The sequence below is a fragment of the Procambarus clarkii genome, chromosome 16 (genome assembly GCF_040958095.1).
Source record: "Procambarus clarkii isolate CNS0578487 chromosome 16, FALCON_Pclarkii_2.0, whole genome shotgun sequence".
Taxonomy (NCBI): domain Eukaryota; kingdom Metazoa; phylum Arthropoda; class Malacostraca; order Decapoda; family Cambaridae; genus Procambarus; species Procambarus clarkii.
Window position 1 is genome coordinate 17,433,372 of NC_091165.1, and position 17,576 is coordinate 17,450,947.

Here is a 17,576-nt window from a genome sequence, read left to right on the forward strand (position 1 = left end):
GCCATCACGTCAACACACCACCCTGCCATCACGTCAACACACCACCCTGCCATCACGTCAACACACCACCCTGCCATCACGTCAACACACCACCCTGCCATCACGTCAACACACCACCCTGCCATCACGTCAACACACCACCCTGCCATCACGTCAACACACCACCCTGCCATCACGTCAACACACCACCCTGCCATCACGTCAACACACCACCCTGCCATCACGTCAACACACCACCCTGCCATCACGTCAACACACCACCCTGCCATCACGTCAACACACCACCCTGCCATCACGTCAACACACCACCCTGCCATCACGTGAACACAACACCCTGCCATCACGTCAACACACCACCCTGCCATCACGTCAACACACCACCCTTCCATCACGTCAACACACCACCCTGCCATCACGTGAACACACCACCCTGCCATCACGTCAACACACCACCCTGCCATCACGTCAACACACCACCCTGCCATCACGTGAACACACCACCCTGCCATCACGTCAACACAACACCCTGCCATCACGTGAACACACCCACCCTGCCATCACGTCAACACACCCACCCTGCCATCACGTCAACACACCACCCTGCCATCACGTCAACACACCACCCTGCCATCACGTGAACACACCACCCTGCCATCACGTCAACACATCCACCCTGCCATCACGTCAACACACCACCCTGCCATCACGTCAACACACCACCCTGCCATCACGTGAACACACCACCCTGCCATCACGTCAACACACCACCCTGCCATCACGTCAACACACCACCCTGCCATCACGTGAACACACCACCCTGCCATCACGTCAACACAACACCCTGCCATCACGTCAACACACCCACCCTGCCATCACATCAACACACCCACCCTGCCATCACGTCAACACACCACCCTGCCATCACGTCAACACACCACCCTGCCATCACGTGAACACACCACCCTGCCATCACGTCAACACACCCACCCTGCCATCACGTCAACACACCACCCTGCCATCACGTCAACACACCACCCTGCCATCACGTCAACACACCACCCTGCCATCACGTCAACACACCACCCTGCCATCACGTCAACACACCACCCTGCCATCACGTCAACACACCACCCTGCCATCACGTCAACACACCACCCTGCCATCACGTCAACACACCACCCTGCCATCACGTCAACACACCACCCTGCCATCACGTCAACACACCACCCTGCCATCACGTCAACACACCCACCCTGCCATCACGTCAACACACCACCCTGCCATCACGTCAACACACCACCCAGCCATCACGTGAACACACCACCCTGCCATCACGTCAACACACCCACCCTGCCATCACGTCAACACACCACCCTGCCATCACGTCAACACACCACCCTGCCATCACGTCAACACACCACCCTGCCATCACGTCAACACACCACCCTGCCATCACGTCAACACACCACCCTGCCATCACGTCAACACACCACCCTGCCATCACGTCAACACACCACCCTGCCATCACGTCAACACACCACCCTGCCATCACGTCAACACACCACCCTGCCATCACGTCAACACACCACCCTGTTCTAATGTAACAGAAAAATAACAATGCGAATATAATTATTTCCATCAAGAATACACTACACATAACAAGAGCAGTGATCATGGCCCCTCACAAGAGCAGTGATCATGGCCCCTCACAAGAGCAGTGATCATGGCCCCTCACAAGAGCAGTGGTCATGGCCCTCACAAGAGCAGTGATCATGGCCCTCACAGGAGCAGTGATCATGGCCCCTCACAAGAGCAGTGATCATGGCCCTCACAAGAGCAGTGATCATGACTCCTCACAAGAGCAGTGATCATGGCCCTCACAAGAGCAGTGATTATGGCCCTCACAGGAGCAGTGATCACGGCCCTCACAAGAGCAGTGATCATGGCCCTCACAAGAGCAGTGATCATGGCCCTCACAAGAGCAGTGATCATGGCCCTCACAAGAGCAGTGATCATGGCCCTCACAGAGAGGCTGTTCCCTCCTGCTGTGTTTCCCCTTAACCCCACAACGGTACACTGTGGGAGTGATTGTTTAGTGAGGGAGTGATTGTATAGTGTGGGAGTGATTGTATAGTGTGGGAGTGATTGTTTAGTGTGGGAGTGATTGTTTAGTGTGGGAGTGATTGTTTAGTGTGGGAGTGATTGTTTAGTGTGGGAGTGATTGTTTAGTGTGGGAGTGATTGTATAGTGAGGGAGTGATTGTTTAGTGTGGGAGTGATTGTTTAGTGTGGGAGTGATTGTTTAGTGTGGGAGTGATTGTTTAGTGTGGGAGTGATTGTTTAGTGTGGGAGTGATTGTATAGTGTGGGAGTGATTGTTTAGTGTGGGAGTGATTGTTTAGTGTGGGAGTAATTGTATAGTGAGGGAGTGATTGTTTAGTGTGGGAGTGATTGTTTAGTGTGGGAGTGATTGTTTAGTGTGGGAGTGATTGTTTAGTGTGGGAGTGATTGTTTAGTGTGGGAGTGATTGTGTAGTGTGGGAGTGATTGTGTAGTGTGGGAGTGATTGTATAGTGTGGGAGTGATTGTTTTGTGTGGGAGTGATTGTTTTGTGTGGGAGTGATTGTTTTGTGTGGGAGTGATTGTTTTGTGTGGGAGTGATTGTTTAGTGTGCGAGTGATTGTTTAGTGTGCGAGTGATTGTATAGTGTGGCAGTGATTGTTTAGTGTGGGAGTGATTGTATAGTGTGGCAGTGATTGTTTAGTGTGCGAGTGATTGTATAGTGTGGCAGTGATTGTTTAGTGTGGGAGTGATTCTTTAGTGTGGGAGTGATTCTTTAGTGTGGGAGTGATTGTTTAGTGTGCGAGTGATTGTATAGTTTGGCAGTGATTGTTTAGTGTGGGAGTGATTGTTTAGTGTGGGAGTGATTGTTTGGTGTGGGAGTGATTGTTTAGTGTGAGAGTGATTGTTTAGTGTGAGAGTGATTGTTTAGTGTGGGAGTGATTGTTTAGTGTGGGAGTGATTGTGTAGTGTGGGAGTGATTGTGTAGTGTGGGAGTGATTGTGTAGTGTGGGAGTGATTGTGTAGTGTGGGAGTGATTGTGTAGTGTGGGAGTGATTGTGTAGTGTGGGAGTGATTGTGTAGTGTGGGAGTGACTGTATAGTGTGGGAGTGACTGTGTAGTGTGGGAGGGATTGTGTAGTGTGGGAGTGATTGTTTAGTGTGGGAGTGATTGTTTAGTGTGGGAGTGATTGTGTAGTGTGGGAGTGATTGTATAGTGTGGGAGTGATTGTATAGTGTGGGAGTGATTGTATAGTGTGGGAGTGATTGTATAGTGTGGGAGTGATTGTATAGTGTGAGAGTGATTGTATAGTGGCAGTGATTGTATAGTGTGGGAGTGATTGTATAGTGTGGGAGTGATTGTATAGTGTGGCAGTGATTGTATAGTGGGAGTGATTGTATAGTGTGGCAGTGATTGTATAGTGTGGGAGTGATTGTATAGTGTGGGAGTGATTGTATAGTGTGGCAGTGATTGTATAGTGTGGGAGTGATTGTATTGAGTGCGAGTGACGGAATAATATGGGAGTGATGGTATGGTGAAATTGATTGTACAGGGCGAGGGAAGGGAATTATCAGGAAAATGCGCCAAGACCTTACGACTATATAGGACTTTTAAGGAAGTCAGGATAAGGCTTTGGGATTGGACGGGGAGAAAGGAATGGTGCCCAACCACTTGGACGGTCGGGGAGTGAACGCCGACCTGCATGAAGCGAGACCGTCGCTCTTTCGTCGAGCCAAGTTATTGGGCGTCAAAAGCGTACATAGTTATAGTGTAAGTGATGATATAGTGGGAGAGAAGAGGTATATTATAATGTATGTTAGAAATATTCAATAGAGGCAACATTAACCAGGGTTCGATTCCCTGAAGAGATGACAAAACAAATTGCTCTTATAGGCAAAGGAATAAAACACCAAAATTAAAAAATATATAATTGTTGATTGGTAAAGATCTTACATCAGAGAGAAATAGAATGAGACCGAAATTGGTAAAAAAAAAAAATTGAAAAAATCTGAAGAGCATATAGAGTGTGGGAAGACCCATTAGAGGAAAGTGGAGAGAGATGACTTAAAAGTTGGAAATATTTTAGACAACTCACACAAGGAAGCCACTGACTTTACTTTAGACAAAAGTTAAGAGTACCAACGTGTAACATTACTTGAGGTGGTCCTTTGGACCCTCAGGGGAGTTATTAAGGCCACCCCGAGTGCTTCCTGCCCAACTGGCAAGTAAGCAAGTTTACCTCTTGATTTGAACAGTGTCCAGAGGGGAGGTAAACTCAGTGTATATACACCGAAAAGCGAGGTATACCCTTCTTGGTGTACACGTCCAGTGTCTAGATGGAAGGGGAGGGGAACTATCAGGGAAAAGCGCCAAGCAATTACGACTATACAGCACTGGGATGGTGGTCACAATAAGGCTTTGGGATGGGACGGGGGAAGGAATGGTGCCCAACCACTTGGGTGGTCGGGGATTGAGTGATGCATCTGATGATACAGGTCATCACATGGTGATGATCAGGGGGGGGGCGGTTGTACAGTCTTCAGGGACGATACTTTAAGAATAAATTTACTGTTTTGTGAAAAAGATCAGATAGTGTGATCCACAATTGGAGGGTGTGGTCGTGGAGGGCTGTGGTCGTGGAGGGCTGTGGTCGTGGAGGGCTGTGGTCGTGGAGGGCTGTGGTCGTGGAGGGCTGTGGTCGTGGAGGGCTGTGGTCGTGGAGGGCTGTGGTCGTGGAGGGCTGTGGTCGTGGAGGCTGTGGTCGTGGAGGGTGTGGTCGTGGAGGGCTGTGGTCGTGGAGGCTGTGGTCGTGGAGGGCTGTGGTCGTGGAGGCTGTGGTCGTGGAGGGTGTGGTCGTGGAGGGTGTGGTCGTGGAGGGCTGTGGTCGTGGAGGCTGTGGTCGTGGAGGGTGTGGTCGTGGAGGGTGTGGTCGTGGAGGGCTGTGGTCGTGGAGGGCTGTGGTCGTGGAGCGTGTGGTCGTGGAGGGTGTCATGGTCGTGGAGGCTGTGGTCGTGGAGGGTGTCATGGTCGTGGAGGCTGTGGTCGTGGAGGGTGTCATGGTCGTGGAGGCTGTGGTCGTGGAGGGTGTGGTCGTGGAGGCTGTGGTCGTGGAGGGTGTGGTCGTGGAGGCTGTGGTCGTGGAGGCTGTGGTCGTGGAGGGTGTGGTCGTGGAGGGCTGTGGTCGTGGAGGCTGTGGTCGTGGAGGGCTGTGGTCGTGGAGGCTGTGGTCGTGGAGGGTGTGGTCGTGGAGGGTGTGGTCGTGGAGGGCTGTGGTCGTGGAGGCTGTGGTCGTGGAGGGTGTGGTCGTGGAGGGTGTGGTCGTGGAGGGCTGTGGTCGTGGAGGGCTGTGGTCGTGGAGGGCTGTGGTCGTGGAGCGTGTGGTCGTGGAGGGTGTCATGGTCGTGGAGGCTGTGGTCGTGGAGGGTGTCATGGTCGTGGAGGCTGTGGTCGTGGAGGGTGTCATGGTCGTGGAGGCTGTGGTCGTGGAGGGTGTGGTCGTGGAGGCTGTGGTCGTGGAGGGTGTGGTCGTGGAGGCTGTGGTCGTGGAGGGTGTCATGGTCGTGGAGGCTGTGGTCGTGGAGGGTGTCATGGTCGTGGAGGCTGTGGTCGTGGAGGGTGTCATGGTCGTGGAGGCTGTGGTCGTGGAGGGTGTCATGGTCGTGGAGGCTGTGGTCGTGGAGGCTGTGGTCGTGGAGGGTGTCATGGTCGTGGAGGCTGTGGTCGTGGAGGGTGTCATGGTCGTGGAGGCTGTGGTCGCGGAGGGTGTGGTCGTGGAGGCTGTGGTCGTGGAGGGTGTGGTCGTGGAGGGTGTGGTCGTGGAGGCTGTGGTCGTGGAGGGTGTCATGGTCGTGGAGGCTGTGGTCGTGGAGGGTGTCATGGTCGTGGAGGCTGTGGTCGTGGAGGGTGTCATGGTCGTGGAGGGTGTCATGGTCGTGGAGGCTGTGGTCGTGGAGGCTGTGGTCGTGGAGGGTGTCATGGTCGTGGAAGCTGTGGTCGTGGAGGGTGTCATGGTCGTGGAGTCGTTCCACAAGCGGGTGTGTGCACCATCCCCGGCTGCAGGTGTCTAACTGTTGTCGACCAGCAGGCGTCTAACTGTTGTCGACCAGCAGGCGTCTAACTGTTGTCGACCAGCAGGCGTCTAACTGTTGTCGACCAGCAGGCGTCTAACTGTTGTCGACCAGCAGGCGTCTAACTGTTGTCGACCAGCAGGCGTCTAACTGTTGTCGACCAGCAGGCGTCTAACTGTTGTCGACCAGCAGGCGTCTAACTGTTGTCGACCAGCAGGCGTCTAACTGTTGTCGACCAGCAGGCGTCTAACTGTTGTCGACCAGCAGGCGTCTAACTGTTGTCGACCAGCAGGTGTCTAACTGTTATCGACCAGCAGGCGTCTAACTGTTGTCGACCAGCAGGCGTCTAACTGTTGTCGACCAGCAGGCGTCTAACTGTTGTCGACCAGCAGGCGTCTAACTGTTGTCGACCAGCAGGTGTCTAACTGTTGTCGACCAGCAGGCGTCTAACTGTTGTCGACCAGCAGGCGTCTAACTGTTGTCGACCAGCAGGCGTCTAACTGTTGTCGACCAGCAGGCGTCTAACTGTTGCCGACCAGCAGGCGTCTAACTGTTGTCGACCAGCAGGCGTCTAACTGTTGTCGACCAGCAGGCGTCTAACTGTTGTCGACCAGCAGGCGTCTAACTGTTGTCGACCAGCAGGCGTCTAACTGTTGTCGACCAGCAGGCGTCTAACTGTTGTCGACCAGCAGGCGTCTAACTGTTGTCGACCAGCAGGCGGCTAACTGTTGTCGGCCAGCAGGCGGCTAACTGTTGTCGACCAGCAGGCGTCTAACTGTTGTCGACCAGCAGGCGTCTAACTGTTGTCGACCAGCAGGCGTCTAACTGTTGTCGACCAGCAGGCGTAATAAAGCTGGCCTAATTGTGCTTACTAGGCTTCAGCCTCGTCACACATACTCTACATGTGTGATATTCTTTCCATTAAGTCCATCTCTATGTGTGGCAGTTTATAGTTACCATCTTTAACATGAATTCTCTCATTATTATTTGTTGCCCTGTTGCAACTTGTTGCTGTAGAACCGTTATGGAGGTTGATGTGTCTGTGGGAGTGTTGCGTGGTGGAGGCTGTGTTGTGTGGAGGAGGCTGTGAGGTGTGGTGGAGGCTGTGTGGTGTGGTGGAGGCTGTGTTGTGTGGTGGAGGCCCTGTTGTGTGGTGGAGGCCGTGTGGTGTGGTGAGGCCGTGTGGTGTGGTGGAGGCCGTGTGGTGTGGTGGAGGCTGTGTGGTGTGGTGGAGGCTGTGTTGTGTGGTGGAGGCCCTGTTGTGTGGTGGAGGCTGTGTTGTGTGGTGGAGGCTGTGTGGTGTGGTGGAGGCTGTGTGGTGTGGTGGAGGCTGTGTGGTGTGGTGGAGGCTGTGTGGTGTGGTGGAGGCTGTGTTGTGTGGAGGAGGCTGTGTTGTGTGGAGGAGGCTGTGTTGTGTAGGCTGTGTTGTGTTGTGGAGGCTGTGTGGTGTGGTGGAGGCTGTGTGGTGTGGTGGAGGCTGTGTGGTGTGGTGGAGGGTGTGTGGTGTGGTGGAGGCTGTGTGGTGTGGTGGAGGCTGTGTGGTATGGTGGAGGCTGTGTGGTGTGGTGGAGGCTGTGTTGTGTGGTGGAGGCTGTGTGGTGTGGTGGAGGCTGTGTTGTGTGGTGGAGGCTGTGTTGTGTGGTGGAGGCTGTGTGGTGTGGTGGAGGCTGTGTTGTGTGGTGGAGGCTGTGTGGTGTGGTGGAGGCTGTGTGGTGTGGTGGAGGCTGTGTTGTGTGGTGGAGGCTGTGTTGTGTGGTGGAGGCTGTGTGGTGTGGTGGAGGCTGTGTTGTGTGGTGGAGGCTGTGTTGTGTGGTGGAGGCTGTGTGGTGTGGTGGAGGCTGTGTTGTGTGGTGGAGGCTGTGTGGTGTGGTGGAGGCTGTGTGGTGTGGTGGAGGCTGTGTTGTGTGGTGGAGGCTGTGTTGTGTGGTGGAGGCTGTGTGGTGTGGTGGAGGCTGTGTTGTGTGGTGGAGGCTGTGTTGTGTGGTGGAGGCTGTGTTGTGTGTGTATTATAGTGTGGGTTGGTTGGTGGGTGTTGTCGTGTTGATCCTTCTCTACGGACAACCCAACCCACAACTCGGTAGAGTGTTTATACCTCACTAGGAGATCACCCTTGGCGCTTCTGGCTCTGGGAGAGGGGCTCAACGTCACACGTTTAGGGGATGCGGCTCCAACACTTAGCCTCGTTGTCACGTGCACACACCCACTCGAGCCGCTGTGACTCCCCACTCTCTCCTTATGAGATATGATCTCCTCAATCCCCTATGACTTACTTGTATTACCTTCTACCCTGTCCACAGCAGTGGTTTTTGGTTCTCTCTCTCTCTCCTTCTTTACTACCTCCTGGGAAGCCTCACTAGGACAAGGGCAAACACCAGCAAATTGGGATACATTTACTGGACAAAGCACATACACGATACATACACACATAATAATAATGAATCCTAAACTCTATACTATTACAATCAGGTTGCACTCCAACACCATCAGTACTCTATTATCAGCTTATCAAGTGGTATCCTATCTCCTGGTTCACCACCAGATACTATCAACCTCCTCAAGTTGATCAAGTCTGCATGCACTGTTGCACCATTAGCAAGAGAATATATATATGTATCTATAAATGTGTACAAAGAAAATCAGCATTTGAATGCAATAACATATATCAGCATAAATGTTCCTTGCTACACTGCAATGATCAATCGATCACCCTATCAGTCCTAGAACGCATACATCTGTAGGTAATCCAGCCTACGACTGTAACTCTAAACTTCAGTATAAAACACTCCTTGACATAAGAATGCAAACCACCACTCACCTCTCACTGCGCCTTGCACGCTAATGACAACCAAACACTATCAACTCCCTTCAAGTAATCCACCAGAACTTCCCTTCCACCTCTGGAAGTTCACTACCCTGATATCTTTAGGTTCTTCCGGGCTTCACTACCAGGATCCTCTGCAGCTCCTCCAGGCTGCTACCATGAAGTTTCCTTAAGCAACTACGGTGCTTCACCCTTCTGCTAAGTTCCTCCACAGCTCTCTTGGCTGCTACACCATGAAGTTCCCTCGAGCAACTATGGTGCTTCACCACCTCTACAGAAGCACGTGACACTCCTCTTCACTGCTTCTCCTCACAGCTCGAGGTCCTCGCCTCCACTACCTTGGAGTCTCATCAACTACTTCATCTGTGCTGGCTTCGAAGTACTCAGCAACTTCTTCCCCAAAGACAAACCTGCAACCCATCGACACTCCAATAAAATGTTTCCCCTTTAACACATAAATCAAAATAATCACACAATATGTTTGCCTCAAACCTCTATCTGTCCTCTACATACAGTGAGAGTGGACTCCCCCGTTTTGGGCGGGTCCATACTCCACCTCAACCGGTGGGCCTCACTCCGGGAGGGGCCTTCACAGAGCTCTCAGTCACCTGCCAGCGCTCAGAGGGGACGGACGTCGCTCCGTGTTCCTCCCTCTCCACTCTCTTATTTTAGGCTTTCTGCCTTATCAAAACATGTCTAACTTATAAATAAACATTGCTACTGTCGCTGGGCACACGGCCAACTACAAGCAATCACTATGAACTGGCTTAAATCGTGCTTACCACAGATTGTCTCGTCGAGGGCGCTATCCCTCTGACAAGAGCTTGGTCAGGGCGCTTCCACGTAGCCCACGAAAATGTTTCTGGGCGGTTTAATACTCTCCTCGTCGACCAGGACTTGAGACCACAACGTTCCCAGCTCGATTCTACAGTTGGCACGTCTACACACTTCTCTTCTCTTCGAGATATATCACTAGGGGTTCCCTTCTGACGGGAGCTCAACGGAGCGCGGCTTTCCCCCTGCGATGTCTGGCCTCAAGTGAGGTCAAAGCCCTCCAGAAGCGAGCCTCACGCCTCCAGCAAAATGTCCACATCTCCTAGCCAGTCATTTATCTATTTCTTCTTCACTGCCCATAATCTTTAAATTGTTCATCATATCCAAGTATCTATTTTACATGTGTGTTATCACCTCAATATTTGCTAGACCTTCTAATCATGTCAGGCTGGATGAATAACTCTCAAGGGGGGAGACTCGTTTCTCCTGTAGGCTGAGATCATAACAGTGGTGGAGGCTGTGTGGTGTGGTGGAGGCTGGTGTGGTGTGGTGGAGGCTGGTGTGGTGTGGTGGAGGCTGGTGTGGTATGGTGGAGGCTGGTGTGGTGTGGTGGAGGCTGTCTTGTGTGGTGGAGGCTGTCTTGTGTGGTGGAGGCTGTGTGGTGTGGTGGAGGCTGTGTGGTGTGGTGGAGGCTGTGTGGTGTGGTGGAGGCTGTGTGGTGTGGTGGAGGCTGTGTGGTGTGGTGGAGGCTGTGTTGCGTGGTGGAGGCTGTGTTGTGTGGTGGAGGCTGTGTTGTGTGGTGGAGGCTGTGTGGTGTGGTGGAGGCTGTGTGGTGTGGTGGAGGCTGTGTGGTGTGGTGGAGGCTGTGTGGTGTGGTGGAGGCTGTGTGGTGTGGTGGAGGCTGTGTTGTGTGGTGGAGGCTGTGTTGTGTGGTGGAGGCTGTGTGGTGTGGTGGAGGCTGTGTTGTGTGGTGGAGGCTGTGTTGTGTGGTGGAGGCTGTGTTGTGTGGTGGAGGCTGTGTGGTGTGGTGGAGGCTGTGTTGTGTATGGCTGCACGGAGGACAAATGTGCCACGAAGTGCTCCTAACGAAACTACTCTCAACGGTTCTAACGACTCTCAATAATTCAGAACTGGGAACCGTTGAATCATTCATAGCCAATTCGAGCCCCGTGTGGTTATTGGCAAGATATATCCCTTGCCAGTCGATAAGACGAATAAAGTGGAAAACAAAAATATTTTAATGCCCCGTAACAGTCAACGATTCATAGGCAAATTGCTTTAACTTTACGGTATAGTTTATATAAACTTTTAATATTTTATATTAGCTACCCATCAAATTTGTGTTCTCGTCATACTAATTTTATGCTGTACGTTTTATCAACATCAGTTTCACAGCTGTAATTGTATGCTTTGAACTTTTTCATGTTCTTGTAACAGCTTTTCACTGCAGCTTATTGTAATAATTTTTGTATACAAATAAATATTCTAATGTAAATCGTGAACTATATATAATGATGGTGTCTACGTACTATGCTGTTATTGTGACTTTTTTACACAATAATAATGTAGTGTAATTCTATGAAAACTTGCCCAATAATAAATGTATAACCATTTACGAATAAAGATTTTATCTTGATGTTACACCTCCCTCCCTTCATCTCCACCTCTCTTTCACCCTACTAAACCGCAGTTGATCGCCTCACCTCCATTACGGGCTCACTATAGCCCGTGCTACATGGACATTTTCACGACCACTCCGAGGGTTCACCTCTCAACATTTTATATACCTGTGATGGTGTAATCATACCGGTGTCAGATCACGAAGAACTCAATAAACATTTTACACAAACTCGTTAAACAAGGTTAAGTCCGTTAACCTGACACCAGTGCCAACAGTAAAACATCATGCCAGGCGCACAGTTTTCGTGCCTAGGAAAGACTCCATGATAACAAGTTTAACAGAGGATGAAATAATACAAGATATCCGTGCTAAACAAAGCGTCTTTAAAAGCAACTAGAGTTTACAAGGTGTCTGCGAGCGACAACAAGTCCCAACTTTTGAGACATCGGAGCAGCCATCTTCCTCTTGATGGGCTCACGAGATCCTTCACCCCAATTATAATCAGAAAAAAATATTACGAAGCAAAGAAGCGCTTCAAATGTTTTTCCTTAAATAAAGAGGTAAAAAACTGCACAGCAAGTGAGGATAAGCGCAGCTCCGGTGCTGGAAGGCACAAATTCACGCCTTATCCAAACCCGAAATAACCCTTAATGTACTGCTTGTTCTGCACCCCACGTGGCAGTTTCTCACTCAAGTAAATTATAACAGGAAGTTATTAAATAATTAACAAACGCTGGGAACATAATGGGATCTGCGAATCACTTGATCCGCCAAATCACGACGACGGCCTGGCTTCTTGCAGGTCGGCGTTCGATTCCCGACGATTTAAGTGGTTGGGCACCATTCATTCCACCCCCCTCAGTCCTATCCCAGTTCTTTGTCCTCATATACCTTCCAAGGGCGCTATATATATATATTATTATATATATATATATATATTATATATATATATATATATATATATATATATATATATATATATATATATATATATATATATATATATATATGTCGTACCACGTAGCCAGAACGCACTTCTCAGCCTACTATGCAAGGCCCGATTTGCCTAATAAGCCAAGTTTTCATGAATTAATTGTTTTTTCGACAACCTAACCTACCTAACCTAACCTAACATAACTTTTTCGGCTACCTAACCTAACCTAACCTATAAAGATAGGTTAGGTTAGGTAGGGTTGGTTAGGTTCGGTCATATATCTACGCTAATTTTAACTCCAATAAAAAAAAATTGACCTCATACACAATGAAATGTGTAGCTTTATCACTTCATAAGAAAAAAATTAGAGAAAATATATAAATTCATGAAAACTTGGCTTATTAGGCAAATCGGGCCATGCATAGTAGGCTGAGAAGTGCGTTCTGGCTACTAGGTACGACATATATATATATATATATATATATATATATATATATATATATATATATATATATATATATATATATATATACACATACACACACACACACATACATACAGGCTTAGTGCTTCCTCCTTATAATTACCTCACCTTCATACAAACAACTTGGCAAGCGTCTCATGCAATAGTAGCAGTGATCAACACTCAAGCAGCTCCGTCATGGGGTCAACATATAACCCCGGGATAGGGGAGGGGGAGAAAGGTAATATTTTAAACTTGATCATTGAATGTCTTTAACAAAGAGAGTTAACCCAATTAAACTTGCTGACTTTACCAACTTCTCAGAGTATAAGTCCACCAGACAATAAGTCAACACGTGAGGAGGTAGAAATAGTGTACGGTACTCTATCCCTTTGAGACGTATAATATTGTCTCAATTTACGTACTTGAAGTGAAAACCAAAAACCACTATTAACATAAAATACTTCTTATTTACTTCATCAAAGATGGAGTAAGCAACCCGTTCTCGCACTTGCTTATAGTCAATATTGGCTTATTAATAAGTGCATATGTGACATACCAAGTTATTGTGAATATTTGAGTTTACCTTGAAAAGCTGAATAGAAAACACCGACCTAACCTAACCTTCTTAGTATGTTAAGATAAGCATCTTATTTCTTCTTAATTACGATTAGTACCTAACCTATGCCTATGTTGATATTACAGTTTTATAAAAATAATAAAACAAAAAAATATTTAAATAAATTGTAAAGTAACTCAGGATATTGTCAAATATTGTATAAAATCTCTACTGTTTAATAAAACTGAAAAAGAAATTCCTAATATTAAAACTGGTGTTGAGTAACTCTTTAGTAAGAGTTTGTACCTTGAAAACAAAATATAACTTGGCAAATACCACATATGTACTTATTAATCAGCCAAATAGTGACAATAAGCAATAAGTCATATATGTACTATCTTGTGCGAGAGCGGGTTGCATGAGGCATCAATCAGACCTTGTTCATTTAACCCATTTGTGACAATTCTTGTCAACAAAATACTTCCGCACTCGACACCAGCATCAATATAACCCACGACACACGAATATGTGAATGAGTCTCCACTCAACACTATTCACCACTCCATAAATCCACCTTAGACTCACTTCACTAGTCTTTCCACTGACGTCGCAAATCTGCCAGAGCCCTCGGACTCAACCTCCCCCAGAGCCCCTCGGACTCAACCTCCACCAGAGCCCCTCGGACTCAACCTCCACCAGAGCCCCTCGGACTCAACCTCCACCAGAGCCCCTAAGACTCAACCTCCACCAGAGCCCCTCGGACTCAACCTCCACCAGAGCCCCTCGGACTCAACCTCCACCAGAGCCCCTCGGACTCAACCTCCACCAGAGCCCCTCGGACTCAACCTCCACCAGAGCCCCTCGGACTCAACCTCCACCAGAGCCCCTCGGACTCAACCTCCACCAGAGCCCCTCGGACTCAACCTCCACCAGAGCCCCTCGGACTCAACCTCCACCAGAGCCCCTCGGACTCAACCTCCACCAGAGCCCCTCGGACTCAACCTCCACCAGAGCCCCTCGGACTCAACCTCCACCAGAGCCCCTCGGACTCAACCTCCACCAGAGCCCCTCGGACTCAACCTCCACCAGAGCCCCTCGGACTCAACCTCCACCAGAGCCCCTCGGACTCAACCTCCACCAGAGCCCCTCGGACTCAACCTCCACCAGAGCCCCTCGGACTCAACCTCCACCAGAGCCCCTCGGACTCAACCTCCACCAGAGCCCCTCGGACTCAACCTCCACCAGAGCCCCTCGGACTCAACCTCCACCAGAGCCCCTCGGACTCAACCTCCACCAGAGCCCCTCGGACTCAACCTCCACCAGAGCCCCTCGGACTCAACCTCCACCAGAGCCCCTCGGACTCAACCTCCACCAGAGCCCCTCGGACTCAACCTCCACCAGAGCCCCTCGGACTCAAACTCCACCAGAGCCCCTAAGACTCAACCTCCACCAGAGCCCCTAAGACTCAACCTCCACCAGAGCCCCTAAGACTCAACCTCCACCAGAGCCCCTAAGACTCAACCTCCACCAGAGCCCCTAAGACTCAACCTCCACCAGAGCCCCTAAGACTCAACCTCCACCAGAGCCCCTAAGACTCAACCTCCACCAGAGCCCCTAAGACTCAACCTCCACCAGAGCCCCTAAGACTCAACCTCCACCAGAGCCCCTAAGACTCAACCTCCACCAGAGCCCCTAAGACTCAACCTCCACCAGAGCCCCTAAGACTCAACCTCCACCAGAGCCCCTAAGACTCAACCTCCACCAGAGCCCCTAAGATTCAACCTCCACCAGAGCCCCTAAGACTCAACCTCCACCAGAGCCCCTAAGACTCAACCTCCACCAGAGCCCCTAAGACTCAACCTCCACCAGAGCCCCTAAGACTCAACCTCCACCAGAGCCCTAGCTTTGACTCAATCTGTATTCGTTCCTTTGAAATGAAACTACAGCTCTTTGAAAGGCAATTGAGATCCATGCAAGACACACCTGAATTTCATGCTGATACAAGCACAGAAAGGCAATGCATGAAGATTTTAGAGTTCAGTTACACGAAAGGTATTCTGACACCGCCTTAAAGCTCTCTTCATTTTTCCCAACCCATTCTTTATCGGTGTTAAAGATGTACTAGAAGTTCTTTAGCCAGAAATAATAGTCAATATACAATTTGTCCCCTTGGCGCAGTGGTAAAACACTCGCCCGGCGCTTCGCAAGCGCTTTGGCCTAGCGCTAATCCTTAACTGTTACCTCTGTTCACCCAGCAGTGATTGGCTACCTGGAATAGGACGCACCTTTTAGCGGGAGTCCTGACCCTCTGGGCGACCTGCTGCCCAGCCCAAGTGCTGATGATTACAGTACTCCACGAGTGACCTCACTCCACTCTAAAGTTTTACTTACACTCTAATTCTCCCCTTACTGCTCGTTATTTTCTAAACTGATTTAGCACCATTTTAATTAAACTTACTTTTTAAGTTTGTATAGCAGTCGTTCCTGAGGAGCTGCATCAAATGTCTTCTGAGGATAAAGAAAGACACACACTCCCATCACTCGCTTTTGTACTTTATCACTGTTGCGTTGTCATCAAATTTTAGAAGGTTCGTTAAGCAGTAATTGTATTCCCAGACGCCGTGTTACTGGTGTTTGGAGACAAGAAGTGCCCCCCTCAAGATGATTCACCAGTCTTCTCCTGTGGTTCTCTCCAGTACTTTACTGGGAATGAATGTGTCAATGATTTGTTGTTTAGAGCTTACTGTCTGTCAATTGTTCTTAAATGTTCCACAATTAAGATCCTGGGGGATGGAGGGTCACACCTCCATCCCCCAGGATCAGGGCCACACCTCCATCCCCCAGCATCAGGGCCACACCTCCATCCCCCAGCATCAGGGCCACACCTCCATCCCCCAGCATCAGGGCCACACCTCCATCCCCCAGCATCAGGGGCCACACCTCCATCCCCCAGCATCAGGGGCCACACCTCCATCCCCCAGCATCAGGGCCACACCTCCATCCCCCAGCATTAGGGCCACACCTCCATCCCCCAGCATCAGGGCCACACCTCCATCCCCCAGCATCAGGGGCCACACCTCCATCCCCCAGCATCAGGGCCACACCTCCATCCCCAGCATCAGGGCCACACACCTCCATCCCCCACCATCAGGGCCACACCTCCATCCCCAGCATCAGGGCCACACCTCCATCCCCCAGCATCAGGGCCACACCTCCATCCCCCAGCATCAGGGCCACACCTCCATCCCCCAGCATCAGGGCCACACCTCCATCCCCCAGCATCAGGGCCACACCTCCATCCCCCAGCATCAGGGCCACACCTCCATCCCCAGCATCAGGGCCACACCTCCATCCCCCAGGATCAGGGGCCACACCTCCATCCCCCAGCATCAGGGCCACACCTCCATCCCCCAGCATCAGGGCCACACCTCCATCCCCCAGCATCAGGGGCCACACCTCCATCCCCCAGCATCAGGGCCACACCTCCATCCCCCAGCATCAGGGCCACACCTCCATCCTCCAGCATCAGGGGCCACACCTCCATCCCCCAGCATCAGGGCCACACCTCCATCCCCAGCATCAGGGCCACACCTCCATCCCCCAGGATCAGGGGCCACACCTCCATCCCCCAGCATCAGGGCCACACCTCCATCCCCCAGCATCAGGGCAACACCTCCATCCCCCAGCATCAGGGCCACACCTCCATCCCCAGCATCAGGGCCACACCTCCATCCCCCAGCATCAGGGCCACACCTCCATCCCCCAGCATCAGGGCCACACCTCCATCCCCCAGGATCAGGGGCCACACCTCCATCCCCCAGCATCAGGGCCACACCTCCATCCCCCAGCATCAGGGCCACACCTCCATCCCCCAGGATCAGGGGCCACACCTCCATCCCCCAGGATCAGGGGCCACACCTCCATCCCCCAGCATCAGGGCCACACCTCCATCCCCCAGCATCAGGGGCCACACCTCCATCCCCCAGCATCAGGGGCCACACCTCCATCCCCCAGCATCAGGGGCCACACCTCCATCCCCCAGCATCAGGGGCCACACCTCCATCCCCCAGCATCAGGGCCACACCTCCATCCCCCAGCATCAGGGCCACACCTCCATCCCCCAGGATCAGGGGCCACACCTCCATCCACACGAGGATGAATCAAACAGTATTCACCCCGGGGCGTGGAGATGACCGTCTCCCCCGCCAGCTTCCTCAACTCTCACGGTTTATGTTGATTGTAAAGTGTCAAGCCTGGGAACATTCCGGTAGTCAGGGGC

General features: G+C 51.1%; 2 protein-coding genes across 2 annotated transcripts in view; one reads left to right on the plus strand and one right to left on the minus strand.

Moving 5' to 3' along the window:
- Nos (Nitric oxide synthase) overlaps window positions 1-17,576 on the minus strand; it is a 761,521-nt gene that overhangs the window by 670,381 nt on the left and 73,564 nt on the right. The gene's annotated exons all lie outside the window — the stretch shown is intronic.
- Window positions 13,224-14,785, plus strand: LOC138365249 (uncharacterized). The gene is made up of 2 exons (XM_069325520.1): window positions 13,224-13,228; window positions 13,891-14,785. Exons 1-2 carry the CDS (start codon window positions 13,224-13,226, stop codon window positions 14,783-14,785), a joined length of 900 nt encoding a protein of 299 aa, XP_069181621.1.